Here is a 17,751-nt window from a genome sequence, read left to right on the forward strand (position 1 = left end):
TGGGTGCAACTCAATAAACCTAGGCTCCCTGTGGGAGGGGCAAGGACAAACCAATGTTATCCAATAAGACTCAGCTCAAAAAGTGGCCCCCAAGGAGGAATTGATATCTCATTTACTTGGTAGTTTCCCTTTTATTCCAGCGGAGTGAAGAAGTTTGGGCCACACCCAGTAGTTCTGGGGTTGGGGGTCGGGTGGTGCTATTTCTGACTCAGCTGGTCATGGTCACTCCAGGGACCATTCAGTGCCCAGGACTGAGCCTGGTCAGCTGCGTGCAAACCTCTGTCTGTACTGTGTCTCTGGCCCTAGAGTTGACCCAGAGCACATGGCATGATACCTGAAATCAGTTTCATTTCTTAAATATTTGGGTCACCTGAACACCTGGTGGTGCTCAGGCTCAGCGCTGGGGGTGGGGGGGTTCACCCCTTGCTTTGTTCAGGTATCCTATGCGGTGCCAAGGAGCAAAACAGGTGCTCCAGCCCAATGAGATCCCTTAAAATTAGTCTTTGTTTGAGCCCATATCTCCTTCTCCACCCCTCTCCTCCGTGAGCTCCTGAGGACAGGGCTAAGGGCTTTATGCTTGCCCTCACAACCCCCATCAATGTCCTTTGGGAGTCTGGCTGCCTGGCGTTTTCTGCGGATTTGCTCAGAACAGAAACAGCACACATTTCCCACATGCCAAAGCGGTGAACACAAACGCTCTTGCGCACGCCCTCAAGGGGCAGCCCCCTGGGCTCCAGTGTGCCCGCGGAAGGGCTGTCCCGTTCTGGTAAACTCTAGCAGGTGCACGCAGGAGTGGGGGCTGGCAGCAAGGAACACGGACCCGGGCAGAGCTGGCCAGGCTGTCTGTCACATGATTCTCCAATCACATGATCCTTAGAACCGGGGCGTAGAAGACGGGAGGGAGGAGATTGAACCGAGTAGGAAAGAAGTAATGCTTCCACGATGGCCCCGCCCCCATGTCTACCGGTAGCCTATGGGAACGCGACGTCCCGGACATCTGGCCAATGGGAACCGAGGTGGGCGGGCCACGGGGCTGCGAGGCCCCAGTCTGGGAGCAGCCGGGCTGCTGCTGGTCAGCGAACTTGGACCCCGGCGAAGGTAAGCGGCGTCCACGCCAGCTCCTCGCTCGCTGCTTCCCGGAGCCGTAAACCTGGGGGATGGGGGGAGGCTGAAGGTTCCTTTGCAGTCTCGACCGGGAGCTAAGACTCGCTTAGGGCAACTCCTTTGGGGGTTTCTGCTGCCCTGGACGGAGGCAGAGGCGGTGGGGGTGAGCGGAGGGCGCAGTCGCCCGCACTGGAAGGGGCTCTGCCTCCGGCACCCCTGGAACTTGTAATCAGTGCCCCCCCCGCCCCGCGCCGCGGAGTTCTTGGGTCGGTTCCGCCCCCCCGCACGTCCCCATCTGGGCACTGGCAGCTGAGGAGGTGCCGGGAGGACCCGGCCGGCCGGGAGCGGAGGAGCACGGGGAGTGGGCTGCAGCCTGGGATCCCCCGAGAGCTGGCGGGGACCCGGGGGGTGCGGATTGCACCCCTGCTGCCCCAAGCCCTGCCTTACTTCCTCTTGCGGGAGGTGGGCCCAGCCAACTTCCGCTGAGCCCCGCCACTTTTTCCTCTTCGCTCTCTGCAGCCGGACTCACCTTTGGGTGAGTCCCAAATCCCCTTCCCCTCTGGCGTTCGGAGTTGAGGGTTACCACCTAGTGGGAGAGGGCGGAGGGGGGCTCGGAGAGACGCCCACTTCCCTGTCTGCTGGGGCAGTGAAGGCGGGGTGGGACTGGGAGCGTGCTCTGAACCCGACAGAGAGGAATTGGGCTCTCCCCACCCCACCCCACCCCCGCTGCCCGCGCGTCGCTTTCGGTGACCGCGCGGAGCACTTTCGGTGGCGCATCTTTCAGTGGCCGTGTTTGCATTTCCCTAATGGGGATGCCGGGAAGGGAAGTCGTGTTTCATAAATGACTAGCGGAGCGGCCGGCGAGCTGCCCCGCGGCCCGTGGCAGGTAGCCGGTCGGCCCGAAGGAGTCGAGGCTGGATCCGGATGAAGGCGGGGTGGGCGCTGTGCACGCCGGCTGGACTCAGGAGACACTCCCCCGCCCTGGGGCCAGAGGCGGGGCGCGGCTCTTGAGACTCACGGTCAGGGGGTGCAGAGGTGTGACCCCAGTATAGTAGCAGTGTTTCCCAAAGTGGGGATACTGCCCCCTGAGGGATGCTGGAATGATGGGAGACTGCAATAGCCTGGGGTGCAGCTGGGGGGCGCTGTTTGTTCTTTTAAAGATCAAGGTGGATTTCCCCGCGTAGGGGGGAGGACACAGAGTTAATTTATTTTTCTGAAAGCCCAGTAAGCTTGGGAGCCTCTGTTCTACTTAAACACCAGGCTTCTGTCCTCCTGGGCTGGGATGGCCGCCACTGGGGAAGGGAAAGGGTCTTATGCCTCAGGGGCCGTCAGATGGTCACTTCCAGGATTCGCTGTGTGACAGGGACCTGTGACTGACGTCCCTGAGCCTCAGATTCCTCCTCTGAAAAGATCAGGTAATAGTCACGCGCTCAAAAGAAGCAAGAAGACAGTGGCAGGGATAGTAGTAGGTTCACTGTTCCAAGATGCCCGGCTGTAGGCTATGTTGTCTTCTCGAGGTGGTGAAGATGAAGTGAGAGGCTGCCCCCCGCCCATGAGGGTGCCCCCACTCACAGATTGGCCTCCGGTGGTGGCATGGGTCTCTTCCCACGGTCGAGCTTCGCTCCACGGTTGGGGGGTGTGCCTTGAGCATCTGAAGATCTGTCGGGGCCCCTATGTACACAGGTGTCCCAGCAGTGGTCCCTGAAGAAGGTCTACTGGTAACACTTCCTCCTTTTATCACTTTCTCAACCCTGTGGTTTCTTGGGCTACCGTGTGACCTCTCAGCGGGGAGCAGGTGTGAATCCCTGAGGCTGAGGCTGTCTGTGGAGGGGCTGACTGGGCAAGTGGAGCCCCTTCTTCAAAGGGGTGAAGGTCTCCCTTCTTATTCCTCAGCCCTGTCTGCCAAGACTGCTTGATGCCCTGGTTCCCCAATGGTGGCCACAAAACCCACAAGTATTTCTGATTTACACACACTTTCATTTCGACACTCACCCCAGAGGCAGGCAGGGTGTGGGGCCAGGGGCTGGGGCTGAGATTGGCAAAGGGACCCCGTATCTGTGCTCCCTTTGCGTGTGGCACAGGATGCATGGAGGGGAACTGCCTCTCGGCCCCCCTGGGTACAGAGTTGGGGACCCCCTCATGGGGCGGGGGATGATGGTAGTGACTGGGCCCTGGGCTCCGTGGTTCGGCCAGGAACTAGTGGCCCAGGGCCTCTTGGGATTTTGCAGGTGGACTATGTGGACCCTGGTGAGCTGGGTGGCCTTTGTGGCGGGGCTGGTTACCGCTACACAGTGCCCAGATGGGCAGCACTGCCCTGTGGCCTGCTGCCAGGAACCAGGAGATACCCACTATAGCTGCTGTAACCCACTTCCGGTGAGTGACCGTCACCCGGCCAGGGCTGGGTGCCTGGGGCACCCCAGGGGGGTGGTCTTCTGGGCCCCCTCTTCTCAGGCCTCCTTCTTTCCCCAGGACACAGGGCCCCTGACACTGAGCCGGAATCTGGACATACCATGTGGGGACAGTGGCCACTGCGCTGCCGGCTCCTCCTGCGTCCTCACCGTTTCAGGGACCTCCAGGTGCTGCCCATTCCCAGAGGTGAGGTGCCCATGAGCTTGGCGGGGGTTCACGCTGCATCTTCATGTCTCCTGCACGCCCCCCCCCCCACCCCCCGCCAGACAAAGGGCCTCCTGACACAGGCCTCTCTCTCTTCCAGGCTGTGGCCTGCCCGAACAGCCAGCATTGCTGCCCCCGGGGTTTCCGCTGTAGCGCCAACGGGCTCTCATGCTTCCGGACACCAGGTGTGCTAGGGATGCCTCAGCGGTGGACACCCCTCCCCCATCCTCCCTGGGCCTTACTCCTGCGGCATCTGTCCTAAGCAGTCTCCCGCCTCCAACTGGAGGGGAGGCGGGCAGGAGAGAAGCAGTCACCTCAGGACCCCGGATGTGGGAAGGGCAGGGGGACTCCAAGCTGGAGAACTGGGCAGACACTGGCTGGTGGGGAAAGCAGGTTGGGGTGCCCGAGCCAACCCCGCAACCTCGCAGGAGCCCCAGGGCCTGCAGCTCCTGGAGTGAACGTGGCTTGGCCATGGAGGGCTGATGGGATCCCGGGGCCTGTCTGCAGGTTCCAGCCTTCTGGGCGCCATCCAGTGCCCCGACAGCCATGTCGAGTGCCCCGACTCTTCCACATGCTGCCCTATGGCGGACGGCTCCTGGGGGTGCTGCCCCATGCCCCAGGTAGGGGTGTGGGGAGCAGAGGGTGTGTGGGGGGAGCACAGGGGCAGAGTGAGGGACTGAGCGAGCCCTCTCCTAGGCCCTGTGCTGTGAGGACAAGGTGCACTGCTGCCCCCAGGGCACTACCTGTGACCTGGCTCACGGCCGCTGCCTGTCGCACACGGGCCCCCAGCTCCTGGCGGTGAAGGTCCCCGCCCGGAAGGTTGACAGGGCAGGTGAGGCAGTGGGGGAGCCTGGGCTCAGGGAAGGGAGTGGGGAGAGGGCTTGCCTGCCTCCCATGCCCCTGGGTCTGCCCTCACCCCTCTCGAACCTTCTAGGAATCACTTGCCCGGACGGTCGGTCTGTATGTCCTGATGATACTACGTGCTGTCAGCTGCCTAACGGGACATATGGCTGCTGCCCGATGCCCAACGTGAGTGAAGGACCAGAGTGGGTAGCCCAAGGGTACTGGCCTGGACACTCCCAGTTGCTGGCACTGCCAGGTGGGACAGACCTGCTGGTGGCCCTGGGGCCTGGCTGCTCGGGACTCATGCTGCCCCCTAGTGGTCGGCAAGGGCAGTGCCAGCCAAAAGGCACCAAGTCCCCTCCCTGCCCTCCCAGGCCATTTGCTGCTCTGACCACGTGCACTGCTGTCCCGAGAATACCACCTGCGACCTGGCCCACAGCAAGTGCTTCTCTGGGGACAAGGCCACAGACCTGCTCGCCAAGCTCCCTGCACACACGGGTACGGCAGAGGCACTGGGGCTGACACCCCCCCCCACACACACACACACACACTGGGCCCCAGGGCCTCAGCCAGGGTGGCATCAGTAGATCCCTCCACCCTCAGCGTCCACTGCCAGCCCTAAGCCCCAGCCCCGCTGACTGTCTTTCCTGCCTGCCCTGTCTGTCAGTGCGGGATGTGAAGTGTGACACAGAGGTCAGCTGCCCGGAAGGCTCAACCTGCTGCCGCATCCAGACAGGGGCCTGGGGCTGTTGTCCCTTCATCCAGGTACCCAGGAGGGGGGGGAACCTGGCCTGCCTGGAGGGGGTGGCTGGCTCGGCCCCAGGCCCACCGTGCCCTCCCTCTAGGCCGTGTGTTGTGAGGACCTGGTGCACTGCTGCCCCAACGGCTACCGGTGTGACACTAAGAAGGGGACGTGTGAGCAGGGCGTCCATCAGGTGCCCTGGATGGAGAAGGTGCCAGCCCGTCCCAGCCCGCCCAGCCCCCGCGTCACTGAGGGCAATGTTCCCTGTGACAACTTCACCAGCTGCCCCGAGGCCACGACGTGCTGCCGGCTGCCGTGGGGGGGCTGGGGCTGCTGTCCCGTCCCAGAGGTGTGTGGAACCCCTTTGGTCAGGCACAGTGCGGGAGGGGGGCCATGAGGGGTGGCCCTACCCCTGAGCTCGGGACCCCCTTTCTCTGTGTCCTGCAGGCTGTCTGCTGTGCTGATGGCCAGCACTGCTGCCCCAAGGGCTATCAGTGCACAGATGAGGGCCAGTGCAAGAAGGACCACAGGGTGGTGGCCGGCCTGCAGAAGACACCCGCGCACAGCAACACCAGCTGTGACCAGCACACCAGCTGCCCCGAGGGCCAGACCTGCTGCCCCAGCCTCCGGGGGGGCTGGGCGTGCTGCCAGTTGCCACATGTGAGTGCCCACCTGCCCAGGGGAGCGGGGTGGGGGTGGGGGCAGCGTATCAGCGCCCCTGTGCCCCCCAGGCCGTGTGCTGTGAGGACCGCCAGCACTGCTGCCCCACGGGCTACACCTGCAACGTGAAGGCCCGCACCTGCGAGAAGCAGGTGGCTCCGGCAGCCCCCACCAAACGCTTGGCCCTCGGCCCTCCAGTGGCGGTGGGGAACGTGGCCTGCGGCGATGGACGCTTCTGCAAAGATGAGCAGACCTGCTGCAAGGCCCGAGGTGGGGGCTGGGCCTGCTGCCCCTACCCCCAGGTCAGTGTCACCACACACCAAAGGCAGGGGGTCAGGCAGAGCCGGCCGCCATGCCACTCACCTCCTCTCTCCTCCGCAGGGCACCTGCTGCCCAGATCAGCGCCACTGCTGTCCCTCTGGCTTCCGCTGCTCGGCCCGGGGGGCCAAGTGTACCAGCAGGGAGACCCCACGCTGGGACAGCCCTTGGAGGACTGACGCTCCCAGGCAGCTGCTATGAGGGGCCACACCGGAGACACTGTCACCCGCAGCCTTGCCCAGGGGGTGCCCACTGCTCAGGCCTCCCCAGCACCCTCCTGACTCTCCTGGACCCTCCCCTGCGGAGCCCCCTAGCCCCATGGGCCCCTGAGGCCTCCACGGGAGGCCTCCCAGCCCAGACCTCAGTGGAACCTCCTGCAGCGCTGGCCAGGTGCTCTTCAGGGGCACGTGTGTGCCCAGTAAAGTTTGTACACTTTCCTAAGGGCTCTCGTTGGCTACCTTGCTTCCGCTTCTTGGGGAGCTCCCCCATCCACCCCCACCCAGAAAGACACACAGAGCCAGCTCATCGCCAGTCATATATTCGCTGGGTCAGTCCCATCACGTTCCCCCCATCCCCAGAGCGGCCCCAGCCACCAGCCTGGAGCATCTCAGCTCAGAGGAGACTCAGCAAGCAGCACCCCTCCCCTCCCAGGGGGCCCCAGAACGCCCCTCCCTCCCAGCCCTCACACTAGCAGCTGAGGCCGGGCTGTCCCCTCCAGCTCCCCCACAATAAGAGCGTTCTATGTACAGCCGTGCTGGCGCGGGCACGCGCCCCCCACCCTGCCCTCCTCCCGCACCTCCCAACGGGGGCCTGCACCCCCCCACCTCCCTCACGGAGGCAGACGCGGGGTCCCTCCCAAAACATCACCCAGCACATACCGCGGGGCCCTGGGTAGCTCTGCAGGGGCGGGGAGGGGGCGAAGACTGGGTCACGGGCCGGTGCACCGCGGGGCAGCCACGGCGCTACTTGACGTTGAACACCATCAGCGGCCGCTCCTCCCGCCGCTGCCACGGGCTCTTCTTGTCGCCTGCGTCGTCGCCCACCTCCACCCCCAGCTCGTCCTCGGGGCTGGTGAGCGAGTCGCGCCGCAGCTCGCTGGCGCTGCTGCGGGAACTGTCCCCGCGGCTGCGGCCCCGGCCCCGGGGCACCGTGGCCGCCCGGCCCTCGGGCGCCGCCACCTCGTCCAGCAGCGGGGTCAGCGAGTTGTCCTCGGGGGAGCAGAGGCCCGTGCGGCTCTCGCTGCTGCTCGGCTCCGTGTCCTCGCTGAGCGCCAGGCGCGGCGGCGCGGGCGGCGGCGGGGGCGGCGGGGGCGGCGCGGCCGCGGGGCCCCGCTCGCGCTCCTCCCGCAGCGGGCGCCGGCGGGCCGGCCGCGCCTCGTGCACGTCGACGCCCGAGTCCAGGCTGGCGTCGGTGCTGCGGCCGCCGCCGCCCGCCTGCAGGTCGATGTAGGAGTGGCGCACCTGCGAGTTGGAGCGCCCGTCGAGCGACACGAACCAGGCGCGCGGGTGCGGCTTCACGCCCAGTTCCAGCAGCTTCTTCTCGGTCAGCGCCTGCAGCTCCCCGTTGAGCTGCGCCATGGTGGACTCGTTGAACAGCACGGGGATGGTGACCGAGCCGCTGACCGGCGCCGAGCGCCCGCCGGCCCAGCCCTCGCCGCCGCCGCCGCCGCCGCCCCCGCCGGCGCCGTCGCCCCCCCGCGCCCGCGTGGCCGGGCATCAGCGGGCGCTGGGCGTCGGGCGCGGGGAAGGGGCGCGCGGCGCCCGGGGCCGCGCCCTCGGCCGGGGCCGCCTCCTCGCCCGCGCCCGCCGCGCCCGCCTCGCCGCCCAGGCGCACGTAGTGCGCGGGGATGACCAGCGTGGGCATGACGTTGCGGTACACGCTGTCCTTGAGGTGGTCGATGGAGCCGCAGAAGATGAGCTGGCCCGGCTGGCTGAGCGACGGCGGCCGCGACAGCTGGTCCACCGACTGCGACAGCAGGAAGTCGGGGGTCTTGCTCTCGGCCGCGCCCTTGTGGCCCAGGTAGTGCTCGAAGGGCGGCGGCGGCGAGGGCGGCTCGTGCAGGAAGGCCGCGGCCCCCGCCGGGCCCCGCCGGTACTCCTCCAGGCCGGCCTCCAGCCCGCCGGGGCCGTCCACCGAGCGGGCACCCTTGAGCCCCGCGCCCTCGGGCCCGCGCGCGCCCGCTCCCTCGGCGCCGGGGCGGCTGGCTGAGCGCGGCTTGGCGCGGAAGAAGTCATCCCGCGAGGAGGCCAAGTCCCGGGAGCTGGAGAAGGCCGAGTGCAGGGGGCCCGGGGGCGGGGCCTCGGGGTCCCCCGGGGGCGCGGACTCCAGGGGGCCCCCGCAGATGAGGTGCAGCTGCGACATCGAGGTGGCCTGGTCGCGTTTGTTGCCGTCTGAGGGGCCGGAGAGCTGCAGTTTGCGGTGCTGCTGGCGCGGCTTCAGACAGCGCCTCCTGGGGAAGAGAAGAGCGGGGTGCTCAGGACCAGGCTAAGCGGCTGGACGATTGGGGGTGGATGTTGTGGGTAGAAACCTGGGGCTCAGGGGAGGGGCTGCGGAGCCCGATGGGCCCGGGTCCAGGAGCGCCCGGCTCAGGTCAGCTGCTCTGCTAAAGCGGGGTTCCAGAGGGACATCCAAGCCATGAGTAAGTTCTGCCTAGACCCCGAGGTACTGAGAGCAGGCTGCCACAACACACGCGTGCGCGCGGGCACTCACACACACACACACACACACACACACACACACACACACACCCCTCCGTCTGGCCTCCCTCCACCAGCCTGGCAGAGCCTGGCACGGGGCTGTGCAGCCTGTTCCCATCAGCTGGGAGAACCAGGTGCTGGGGCACAACCTGGGGTCCAGCTGGAACCAGGCATGGGGCAGCCTGGGGGTGGGGTTTGGCTGGGGGGTAACCTGGAGCCCAGTTCTGCTGGAACCAGGCATGGAGCAATCCTGTGGGTTTAGGGAGTGGCTGAGGGTGCCCCGGGCGGGCCTGAACTCTGTGCTGGAGACCAGGCATGGAGCAGCCTCAGTGGGTTGGAGTGCCCCGGAGTCCAGCCCTGTGCATGGAGCAGCCTCAGTGGGTGCCCTGGATACTAGCTCTCTGCATGGAGCAGCCTTGGTGGGTGTCCTGGACCCCAGCTCTGCGTGGTGGGGGGGGTCACCGGGCCTGGCACTCACCGGCAGTAGTAGATGAGCAGACACAGCAGAATGAGCACTAGCAGCGCCAGGGCTGCTAGGATGGTGAGCAGGAAGATGGTGTGGTAGGTGCCAATGTCCTGGATGCCCGATGTGATGGTGACCAGTCCTGTGCCAGACAAGGGGAGAGTGGCCCAGGTGGGAGTGACCTGACTTCCTGAGGTTCCCCACCTTCTGGTCTCCCAGTCTCCTCCTCTACTCACCAGTGGTGGGCGAGGCCATGGCCGCTGCCCAGTACCCCAGCTGGGGGGACACAAAGGTCCAGCAGAGCTGCCGGCCTTCTTTCCGGATGACTCCAGTGCCATTGCGCACCCACAGTCCTGAGGAGGGGGCTCGTCAGACTCCCAGCTTCCCTCCTGGGCCCCATTCTTCCCCACCCAGACCCACAGCACCTGCGACCCCCAGGAACTCACCACTCTTGGGGTCGAACCTCCAGGCAGGGATGCTGGTGCCTACGGTGAGGGCACGTGGCTCCGAGGGTATGGGCAGGGACAGGTGAATGGGACCTGAGAGTGGCACCTCTGTCCCGTTGCCGGTCAGCAGGTGGACACTCACGGCCGCCAGGGGCATCAGCTCCAGCCAGGAACCATTGCCTGTGGGCAGAGGACACACGAGCTGAGGGCTGGATCCCGGAGGGGTCACAGCCCACCCTGCCTGGTCCCCTGCATACCTGAGCCGGACGCCTCAGTGCCCAGGAAGGCGGGGAAGGCACGCATCTCCTGCTGGGTGCTGGCCGGCGTGAGCGAGGCCCAGAGTTGGCTGTAGGTGGAGCTGACAGGCAGGCGGGCTGCCCGGCGCTGGAACTGCACCCAGGGCTGGGAGCGGGAACCTGCGGGGAGAGAGGGCTGCCGTGGTCTGGCCGTGGGCAGGGTTGCTGGATCAGGTTGAAAAGTGAGTGGGTGAGGAGGGAAATGGGGAAACTTGGGGAGGCAGAGGGGGCGGCCATGGGGAGAGCTACATGATCTCAGAGCTGAGTGGGAAGGGTAGGGCCTGGCACTGAACTTTAGTTAGGTGCTATTCTGGGCTCAGCGCTCAGGGGTCTCACCCATCAGTGCACAGGCAACCACGGGGATCAAACCCGGGTATCCTGCGTGCAGAGCCTGAACCCCAGTCCTCTGGGCTATCTTCCTGGACCCCTGGACATCTTTTTCCCATATGCTTCCCCAAGCACCACCAGGACTGATTCCTGAGTATCGCTGGGTGTGACCCCCATAAAAGCAAAATAAGCAAATAAACAATTTTTAAAAAGTAAATAATTATTTGGTAGGGCACACCTGGCGGTGCTGACATTACCCCTGGCAGAGCTCCATGCTGGCTGTGCTGCAAGGCAAGCACCTTCATGGGGCTGGAGAGAGAGAATGGGACGAGGGCACTTGCCTTGCAATTTGGCTGATTCCATCCCTGGCACAGTATATGGTTCCCCTGAGCACCCCCACCGGGGTCACTTCTGAGCACAGAGTTAGGAATAGCCCCTGAGCACTGCCCACATTAATAAGTAAGTAAAGGCCCTCCCGTTGATCATCGATTTGCTCGAGCAGGCCCAGTAACGTCTCCATTGGAGACTTTGTTGTTACTGTGTCTGGCATATCGAATACTCTCGGTAGCTTGCCGGGCTCTCCGAGAGGGGCGGAGGAATCGAACTCGGGTTGGCCATGTTGGCTGCGTGCAAGGCAGACGCCCTACCCGCTGTGCTATCGCTCGAGCCCACATTAATAATAAAATTAAAAGTTCCAGAGCGAGCAGGGAGCCAGCTCCAGAGTGGGGCTCAGGCTTTGCATCTGCAAGGATCCAGGTTCCATTCCCAGCACCAGGTGACCCATCCTGAGCAGCCAGGTGTCACTCCAGAGGCCCCTGTGCCCTACTGGTGTCACCCAGGTGAACAGGTACACGTGCCATTGGGCGGGATAGTGCTGCAGCACCAGGCCCTAGCACCGAACCATAGGGTGTGGCTGGCTGTTACTGGAAATGACTCCTGGCCCCAGAGCACTGCTTGGGAGGGCCCCCATCCTCCAAAGTTAGTGAATTTAAAATATATTTACGGGGCCGGAGCAACTGACCCAGGTTCGATCCCCGGCATCCCATATGGTCCCCCAAGCACCACCAGGAGTAATTCCTGAGTGCAGAGCCAGGATTAAACCCTGAGCATCACCAGGTGTGACCCAAAAAAGCAAAAAAAAAAAAAAAAGTGATTTAAAATATATTTACATTTAATTGTATTTTTGTAAAAGGCCCTCCCGTTGATCGTCGATTTGCTCGAGCGGGCCCAGTAACGTCTCCATTGGAGACTTTGTTGTTACTGTGTTTGGCATAATCGAATACTCTCAGTAGCTTGCCAGGCTCTCCGAGAGGGGCGGAGGAATCGAACTCGGGTCAGCCATGTTGGCCGCTTGTAAGGCGAACACCCTACCCGCTGTGCTATCGCTCCAGCCCGTGCTATCGCTCCAGCCCAGTATTTTTGTGGGTTTTGTTTGTTTTGGGGTGCTCAGGGCTTACTCCTGGCTTTGTGTTCAGAGATCACTTCTGTCAGTGCTAAGGGACCATATCAGGTGCCAGAGATGGAACACAGGTCAGCTGCGTGCAAGGCAGTTGTCCTGTCACTCCAGCTACAATCATCACTGCGGTAGGCAGCCTGTGTGTGCATGTGTGTGTATGGTGCACACGTGTATGTGTGTGTCCTCTCTGTCTGTCTTGTGTGTCCTCTCTGTATGTCTTGGGATGGAGAGGATCCCTGAGCCCTGCCAGGAGTGATCCTGAGCATTGCTGGGTGCGGCCAAAAAACAAAACAAGAAACTAATTCAAGCACTGAAGGGTCATGGCTACACATTGTCAGATTTAAGGCATGCTGCTCACTGCTCTAAACAGGTGTCCTCTGTCACCCTATAAATGGCACAGCAGCCCCTGAAGCTGGTGTCTTTCTTTGACCTCTGTGACAGAGGCAGAGAAGAAGGCAGAAGTTGTTGCTTGCCCAAGGTCATAGTCTTGGGCCCAATTGAAGCCCAAGTACTGGTGCCAGCCAGGCATCTCCCTTACTCCTCTGTGCATGCAGGGCTGTGTGGAGGGTGGCCCTGAGGGGTCTTGGGCTGGGAGAAGGCGTGCTGGAGGGCAGCCCTGCAGAGCCTCCCTCTGCGGAGGCAAAAGAGTCTGGGCTCAGCCTCCCAGCACCAGAGCTGTGGGAGGGCTCGAAGCTAGGGAGCAACAAAGGGCTCGTCTGCTGGCTTAGAAACCTGCAAAGACATTTCAGAAGCCTCTGACTCAGGCTCCGAGAACTGGGGAAGAGCATAGAAGTCAAGCGGGAACAAGGTCGCCCGCGAAGAGTGTCGCTTGGGAAGGGCGTGCTCCCACCGCACAGCCCGAAGTGCTCCCTGCCACAAGCCAGACGGTGCCTCCTTTTGCCTGGCCTCTGCAGCCACAACAGGCGCTGCAAGCCGAGGTGCCCCAGAGCACCCCAGGCCCCCAGGGCCCTGCCGCAGTCTCCTGATTGCCCCTAGGACGGTGCCTTTGCTCCCGAGGGCCCAGGGCCCCCTGGTGGAGAGAGCATCCCAGCTGCTGCCTCCAGCTGATCCTTTCAGGCTGGCTGTGGCCAGGGGGTCTGTCCGTCTGCCTTGTGGGCCGGTCTGTCTGCCCATGCTCTGTCCTGCCCAGCACCCGGCAATGGTGGCACAGCATAGATCCTGCCCAGCACCCGGCAATGGTGGCACAACATAGACCCGCTGCAAAGCCTGTGAGCCGCCTGGACTGTGGGTGCCGCAGCCAGGTGCCAGATTGGTGGACCACTGCCACAGAACGCGCCACTCTGCGCTGGCCCATGAACCCAGATGAGTGTGTGTGTGTGTGTGTGTGTGTGTGTAGGGAGGGGAGAGACCAAGGGTAGCCCCGACTCTGAAAAACACTCACTAAGCACCTTCTTTGTTTTTGTGTTTGGGGCATGCCTAGCAGGACGAAGGGTTTCCTCCTGGCTCTGTCCTCAGGGGATCACTCCTGGTGGGGCTCAGGGGACCGTATGGAGTGCCAGGGAGCCCTGCCCACTGTACTATGGCTCTGAGCCCCTACTGACCACCCTCTGTGCTGGGTCTTGCAGACTTGTGCTTCCCTAGTCCTGACCTCAGCAAGTCACACCGGCCTCTCCCAGCAAAATCACAAATCAGAGAGGTTAAGTGTCTAGCGTGAGGGTACCAAGTGGGTGTGGGGGAGAGCACAGATCCGGGCTGAGAAGGACAAGGGGGGGGTGGATGGGCCTTACCAGGGGAGCCCAGGAGGATGTGGACCAGGTCCTCGTACAGGATGAGGGTGGCCGGCCGCTCAGGGAGCAGGTAGAGGCTGACGGATGCATACACTGCGGGAGGGGAACCCGGTCAGCTTCGGGGGAACGCACCACCCGCCTGCCCCCCACGGCGTCACAGTGACCTCCCCCGCCTCAGCCCCTCTGCATACCCCAGCCCAGGCAGCAGCTGCTGGAACACTGCCCCCTCCACCCTCACGGGCTATTCTGGGAAGGGGCTGAGGGGGTCAGCTGCTGCCCCTCCCCTCCACCTGCCCCTGACTCACAGGGCAGCTTGTCAACACGCCAGGGCACGGAGTTGGTGAGGAAGCCCGGGCGGGCGGCAGTAACCAGCACCCAGGTGCCCAGGCGGTAACTGAGGGGCAGTGTGGCCACGCCTTCCGAGTCCGTGGTGCCAGCGGCCAGCAGCATCCGGTTTCCAAACACATCCACTGAGGCCCGGGCCAAGGGCACCAGCTCCCCACTCACGTACACCTGCACCTTGATCAGGATCTCTGAGGGGAGACAAGGGAGGAGTGTGAGGGGAGGGGTAGGGCCGGGGTCCCCGAGAACAGGGGCTGGGTGTTGGGAGTGACTCTGGGGCCCAGACTGGACTAGGTTTTTGGTTTTTGTTTTTTGGGTCATGCCCAGCCACTCTCGAGGGTCACTTATGGCTCTAGTGCTGCTCAGGGGATGCTGGGGATCGAATCAGGGTCAGCTGCATGCAAGGCAAGTGCCCTACCCACTGTACTATCTCTTCGGCCCCCATACCAGGAATGATGAGAACCAGAAAGTCTGAGCATCTGAAAGTCAGAACATCAGGGGAGAGGTGGGACAGCCACCATATTCTGCAACTCTAGCACATGTGTTTTCCCACGTTGTCACATTTCTGAAGCTAGCTGTGCCTCTGATTAATGCTATCATGATTATATTTGGCAGCATTTTGTCCTTTTCATGGGTACACGAAGGCACCCATGATGTATTAGACACGATAAAAATATGCTCTTAGCCCATTTTACAGATGCAAAAACTGAGGTGCCATGAGCTTTGATACCTGCACTAGAATGAAAGTGGAGATCTGGCTCCAAACCGCCTCTCAGCTGAGCCCTACGGGGCTGGTGTCAGGACAGGAGACAGTAGGATGCAGCCCTTGGAAAGAGCTGAGCTATTTTGAGTTCCCAGGAGGAATGTGAGAAAGGGGTGCGGGGGGGGGGGTCCCCCACATAGGACCTCTGCCCAGAATGCCTCGCAGGAGCCTGGATGCCTTCAGTTTTCTCACCCCAACCCTGAGCGCAAACAATCACCTCCGACCGTCCTGCTGACATCTGCTGCCTAACCCTCCCAGCTGGTCGGCTGCAGCCAGTCCCCATGGCAATGCCCTCATTCCCTCGGGCAGGGAGCTGGGGCCCTGGCAAAGGGAAGGAGATGGGGGCGGGGGTCAACCCAGGCCCAAGGAAAACATGGAGGGTGTAGACAGAGTCCAGGGCCACTGCTTTCTGAGCCCTGGACAGCCAGCCTGGAGAGCCCCAAAGTTTCTCTTGGATTCCCAGGGCCACACCCCTGATTCCAACTACCTGGGGGGCCAGAGAGACAGTAGAGTGGGTAGGGAGCTTATCTCACATGCAGCTGACCCGGGTTCGATCCCAGACATCCCATATGGTCCTCCAAGCCCACCAGGAGTGATCCTTGAGCTAGAGTGTGGCTTAAAAACAAGAACAAAACAAAACCCAAGTCACTACTGGCCCCATGCCTCACCCCTGCAGGCAAGTCATGCCTGGAAAGGTCCAGGGGCCTCAGTGAGGGGGGAGCTGGCGTGGCCAAGGCAGTCCAGGTACAGAAGAGGAGCCTGGAGATACCACAGGCATGGGGGGGGGGTGCAGGGAGCCTCCCAGGCGCGCCCAAGCCCTCGGCAGTGACAGGTGCCCCCCTCAGCCTCCCAGGCCAGGCCAGCACCACGCCTGCCCCTGGCATCCCATCCAGCTGTTGGCCTGAGCCTCTTCCCAGGCCAGAGCCCAGCTCTGTGGGGTGGGCACACACCCAGCCCCTCCCTCGCTGGGTCCCCCAGCCACCCACTCACCCACCCACACTCCCATGCAACAGGAATTCTGAGAAGCTGTGGGGCCTAGAAGCAGCTGGATGGAGGCAGCTGGGATGTGGGGACTTGGAGACCCAGAGCACAGGCACTCGAGAGGACTGTGCTTGCCGCACGGCCGATGGGGTAGGGGGCGAGGAATACACAGGGTGACATGTGGGGGGAACAGGGAGGGTTTGACAGACAGACCCACCTTCCCCTCAGCCTGGGTTTCCAGCCAGCGGCTCAGGAGACCCCCTCTCCTGGCTCCATTCCAGTCAGTTTCCGGGGCTCCTCCAACCCCCTCCCCGGGGTGCAGGCATGGAGAGGGAGGCTTCTGGGAAATGAGGCCTCTTCCTCCTCAGCACAGCAACAGGGGAGACTGAGGCACGGGGAGCTTGTCCCAGGCGCCCAAAGGCTCCGGAAGCCTGACCCCTCTGGGGTTTCCGTCTCTCCTGGCTTGAGCCTGCCTCTGTCCAGGAGGAAATCCGACTCCCCCCCTTCTTCCGGACCCCACTTCCCTCATCCATATGCCCCTCACCTTGCTTTTCCTGCCAGCTCCTTGGGAGGGGGGATGGGAGCACAGGGGTTCCAGGCAGGGAGAGGCTGGGGCAGGGGGCTGGAAGGTGGTGCAGGGCTGGAGGGGGCGTCTCACCGCCCAGCTACGCTCCTGATGCAGGAACCACCCTCCGCCTGGCCTCACACACCCACCTGCTTGGGGTGAGGGCTGGGGCTCCCCAGTGCTGTGGGAATCTGTGATGAGGAGGGGGTGGCCTGGGAGGGGCTGAGGAAAGGAGTGGCCAGAGGCCTGCGAGATGGGGACCCTGCACCTGCCCCCCACCCCCAGCACTGCCTGGCCCAGGCACCCCAGCCTGCCACGCGCCCTGCGCAGGGAAGCACCACGTACCCCTTCTCCGAGGGTCCCTCCACGGCCACCCCCTCCACCGTCATGAGCATCACCTTGGTGCACCCCAAATTCTGAGCGGGGGCGGGGGAAGGGCTGGCTGGAGGCTGTCAGGCTCGAGGCGAGCAGCCACCCGCCCACAGCCTCACCCACTCCCCGTCCCCTCCCCCTCCCCGCCCGCTGCAGGCGCCCAGCGCCGTGGGGCCCCGGGGGGCGGCCGCCGCGGCGCCCCCGCCTCGCCGCGGCCGGGAGCGCGGACCCCGCGGGGGGCTGCGGAGCGGGCGCCCGCCCCAGCCCGCCCCTGGGCGGGTGTCTCGGCTAGACAATGGCTCCGGCAGCAGCGCCTCGCGGACCCGCAGGGAGAAAAACAAGGCGGGAGGGGGCGGCGGCGCGGAGCCCCGGGGTCCCTCCCTCCCCATTGTGTCTCCCCGAGACCCCCGCCCCGGGCTCTGCCCCTCCCGCCCTCCCGTCCCCGCTCCAGCGCCGACCCCGGGGCGCCGAGCACCCCCCCACCCCCAGACCCGAGCGCCGCGGAGAGGGGGCTGCAGGCGGAGGGGGGGCCGGAGACCCCAGTCGCCGCCCCGCCCCGCCCAGACTCACCCTGCGGGCTGGGGGGCTCCGGAGGCGACTTGCCGGGAGCCCGGGAGGCGCCGCCGAGCAGCAGCCCCAGCAGCGGCAGCAGCCGCGCGAGGACGCCGGGGCCACTCGGCGGCGGCATCGCGGGGCGCGGCCCGGCCCCAGCGGCCCAGGCGCCCGCCCGGCCCCGCTCGGCCGGCCCCGCTCCGCCCCGGCTCGGCGCCGCTCCGCGCTGCTCGCGCTCCCGCTCTGGCTGCGGCGGCCGCTCGGCGCGATTGTCTCCGCCCGTGGGGCCGCCGCCAGCGCCCCCTGCAGGCGGCGCCCCGGCCCGGGGTCTCCGGGCGCCGCCCCCTCACGGCCGCCCGCACTGGCGCCGGGGGCCCACCCCGCCGCCCCCACCCGGCGCTGTCAGACCCTGGCCTGCCGGGGAGTGGAGCGGGGAGGGTCCGATCTTCAGGGCTGTTGGGGTG

The 17,751-nt window shown here is 64.4% G+C and overlaps 2 protein-coding genes across 3 annotated transcripts; one reads left to right on the forward strand and one right to left on the reverse strand.

The window, feature by feature from the left end:
- Nucleotides 1-1,027: 1,027 nt before the first annotated feature.
- Nucleotides 1,028-6,712, forward strand: GRN (granulin precursor). 2 transcript variants are annotated; one of them, XM_056127224.1, is made up of 13 exons: nt 1,028-1,098; nt 3,333-3,477; nt 3,574-3,699; nt 3,818-3,902; nt 4,225-4,337; nt 4,414-4,549; nt 4,652-4,746; nt 4,935-5,058; nt 5,228-5,325; nt 5,406-5,651; nt 5,750-5,962; nt 6,034-6,264; nt 6,344-6,712. In XM_056127224.1, the coding sequence occupies exons 2-13, from the start codon at nt 3,340-3,342 to the stop codon at nt 6,479-6,481; spliced, it is 1,743 nt and encodes a 580-aa protein (XP_055983199.1). In that variant the 5' UTR covers nt 1,028-1,098; nt 3,333-3,339; the 3' UTR covers nt 6,482-6,712. The 2 variants fall into 2 exon arrangements, with proteins under 2 accessions (XP_055983199.1, XP_055983198.1); XM_056127223.1 differs by lacking the exon at nt 1,028-1,098 and adding an exon at nt 2,497-2,519.
- A 493-nt stretch (nt 6,713-7,205) lies between these two features.
- On the reverse strand, nt 7,206-17,501 carry FAM171A2 (family with sequence similarity 171 member A2). Its single transcript, XM_056126843.1, is given in 9 exon segments — nt 7,206-7,950; nt 7,952-8,729; nt 9,455-9,581; nt 9,676-9,792; nt 9,886-10,065; nt 10,143-10,301; nt 13,713-13,805; nt 14,018-14,245; nt 17,306-17,501. Coding segments are annotated over 9 exon segments (2,508 nt in total). The 5' UTR covers nt 17,424-17,501; the 3' UTR covers nt 7,206-7,242.
- Between the last annotated feature and the right edge of the window lie 250 nt (nt 17,502-17,751).

This window comes from Sorex fumeus, unplaced genomic scaffold (assembly GCF_029834395.1).
Source record: "Sorex fumeus unplaced genomic scaffold, SorFum_2.1 ptg000063l, whole genome shotgun sequence".
NCBI lineage: Eukaryota > Metazoa > Chordata > Mammalia > Eulipotyphla > Soricidae > Sorex > Sorex fumeus.

Bases quoted from the DNA above. Each gene is read 5' to 3' on its own strand.
- GRN (XM_056127224.1), top strand. From the start codon at position 3,340: ATGTGGACCCTGGTGAGCTGGGTGGCCTTTGTGGCGGGGCTGGTTACC. The intron at 4,550-4,651 runs GTGAGGCAGTGG...CGAACCTTCTAG, and splicing joins CCGGAAGGTTGACAGGGCAG to GAATCACTTGCCCGGACGGT. The intron at 5,963-6,033 runs GTGAGTGCCCAC...TGTGCCCCCCAG, and splicing joins CGTGCTGCCAGTTGCCACAT to GCCGTGTGCTGTGAGGACCG.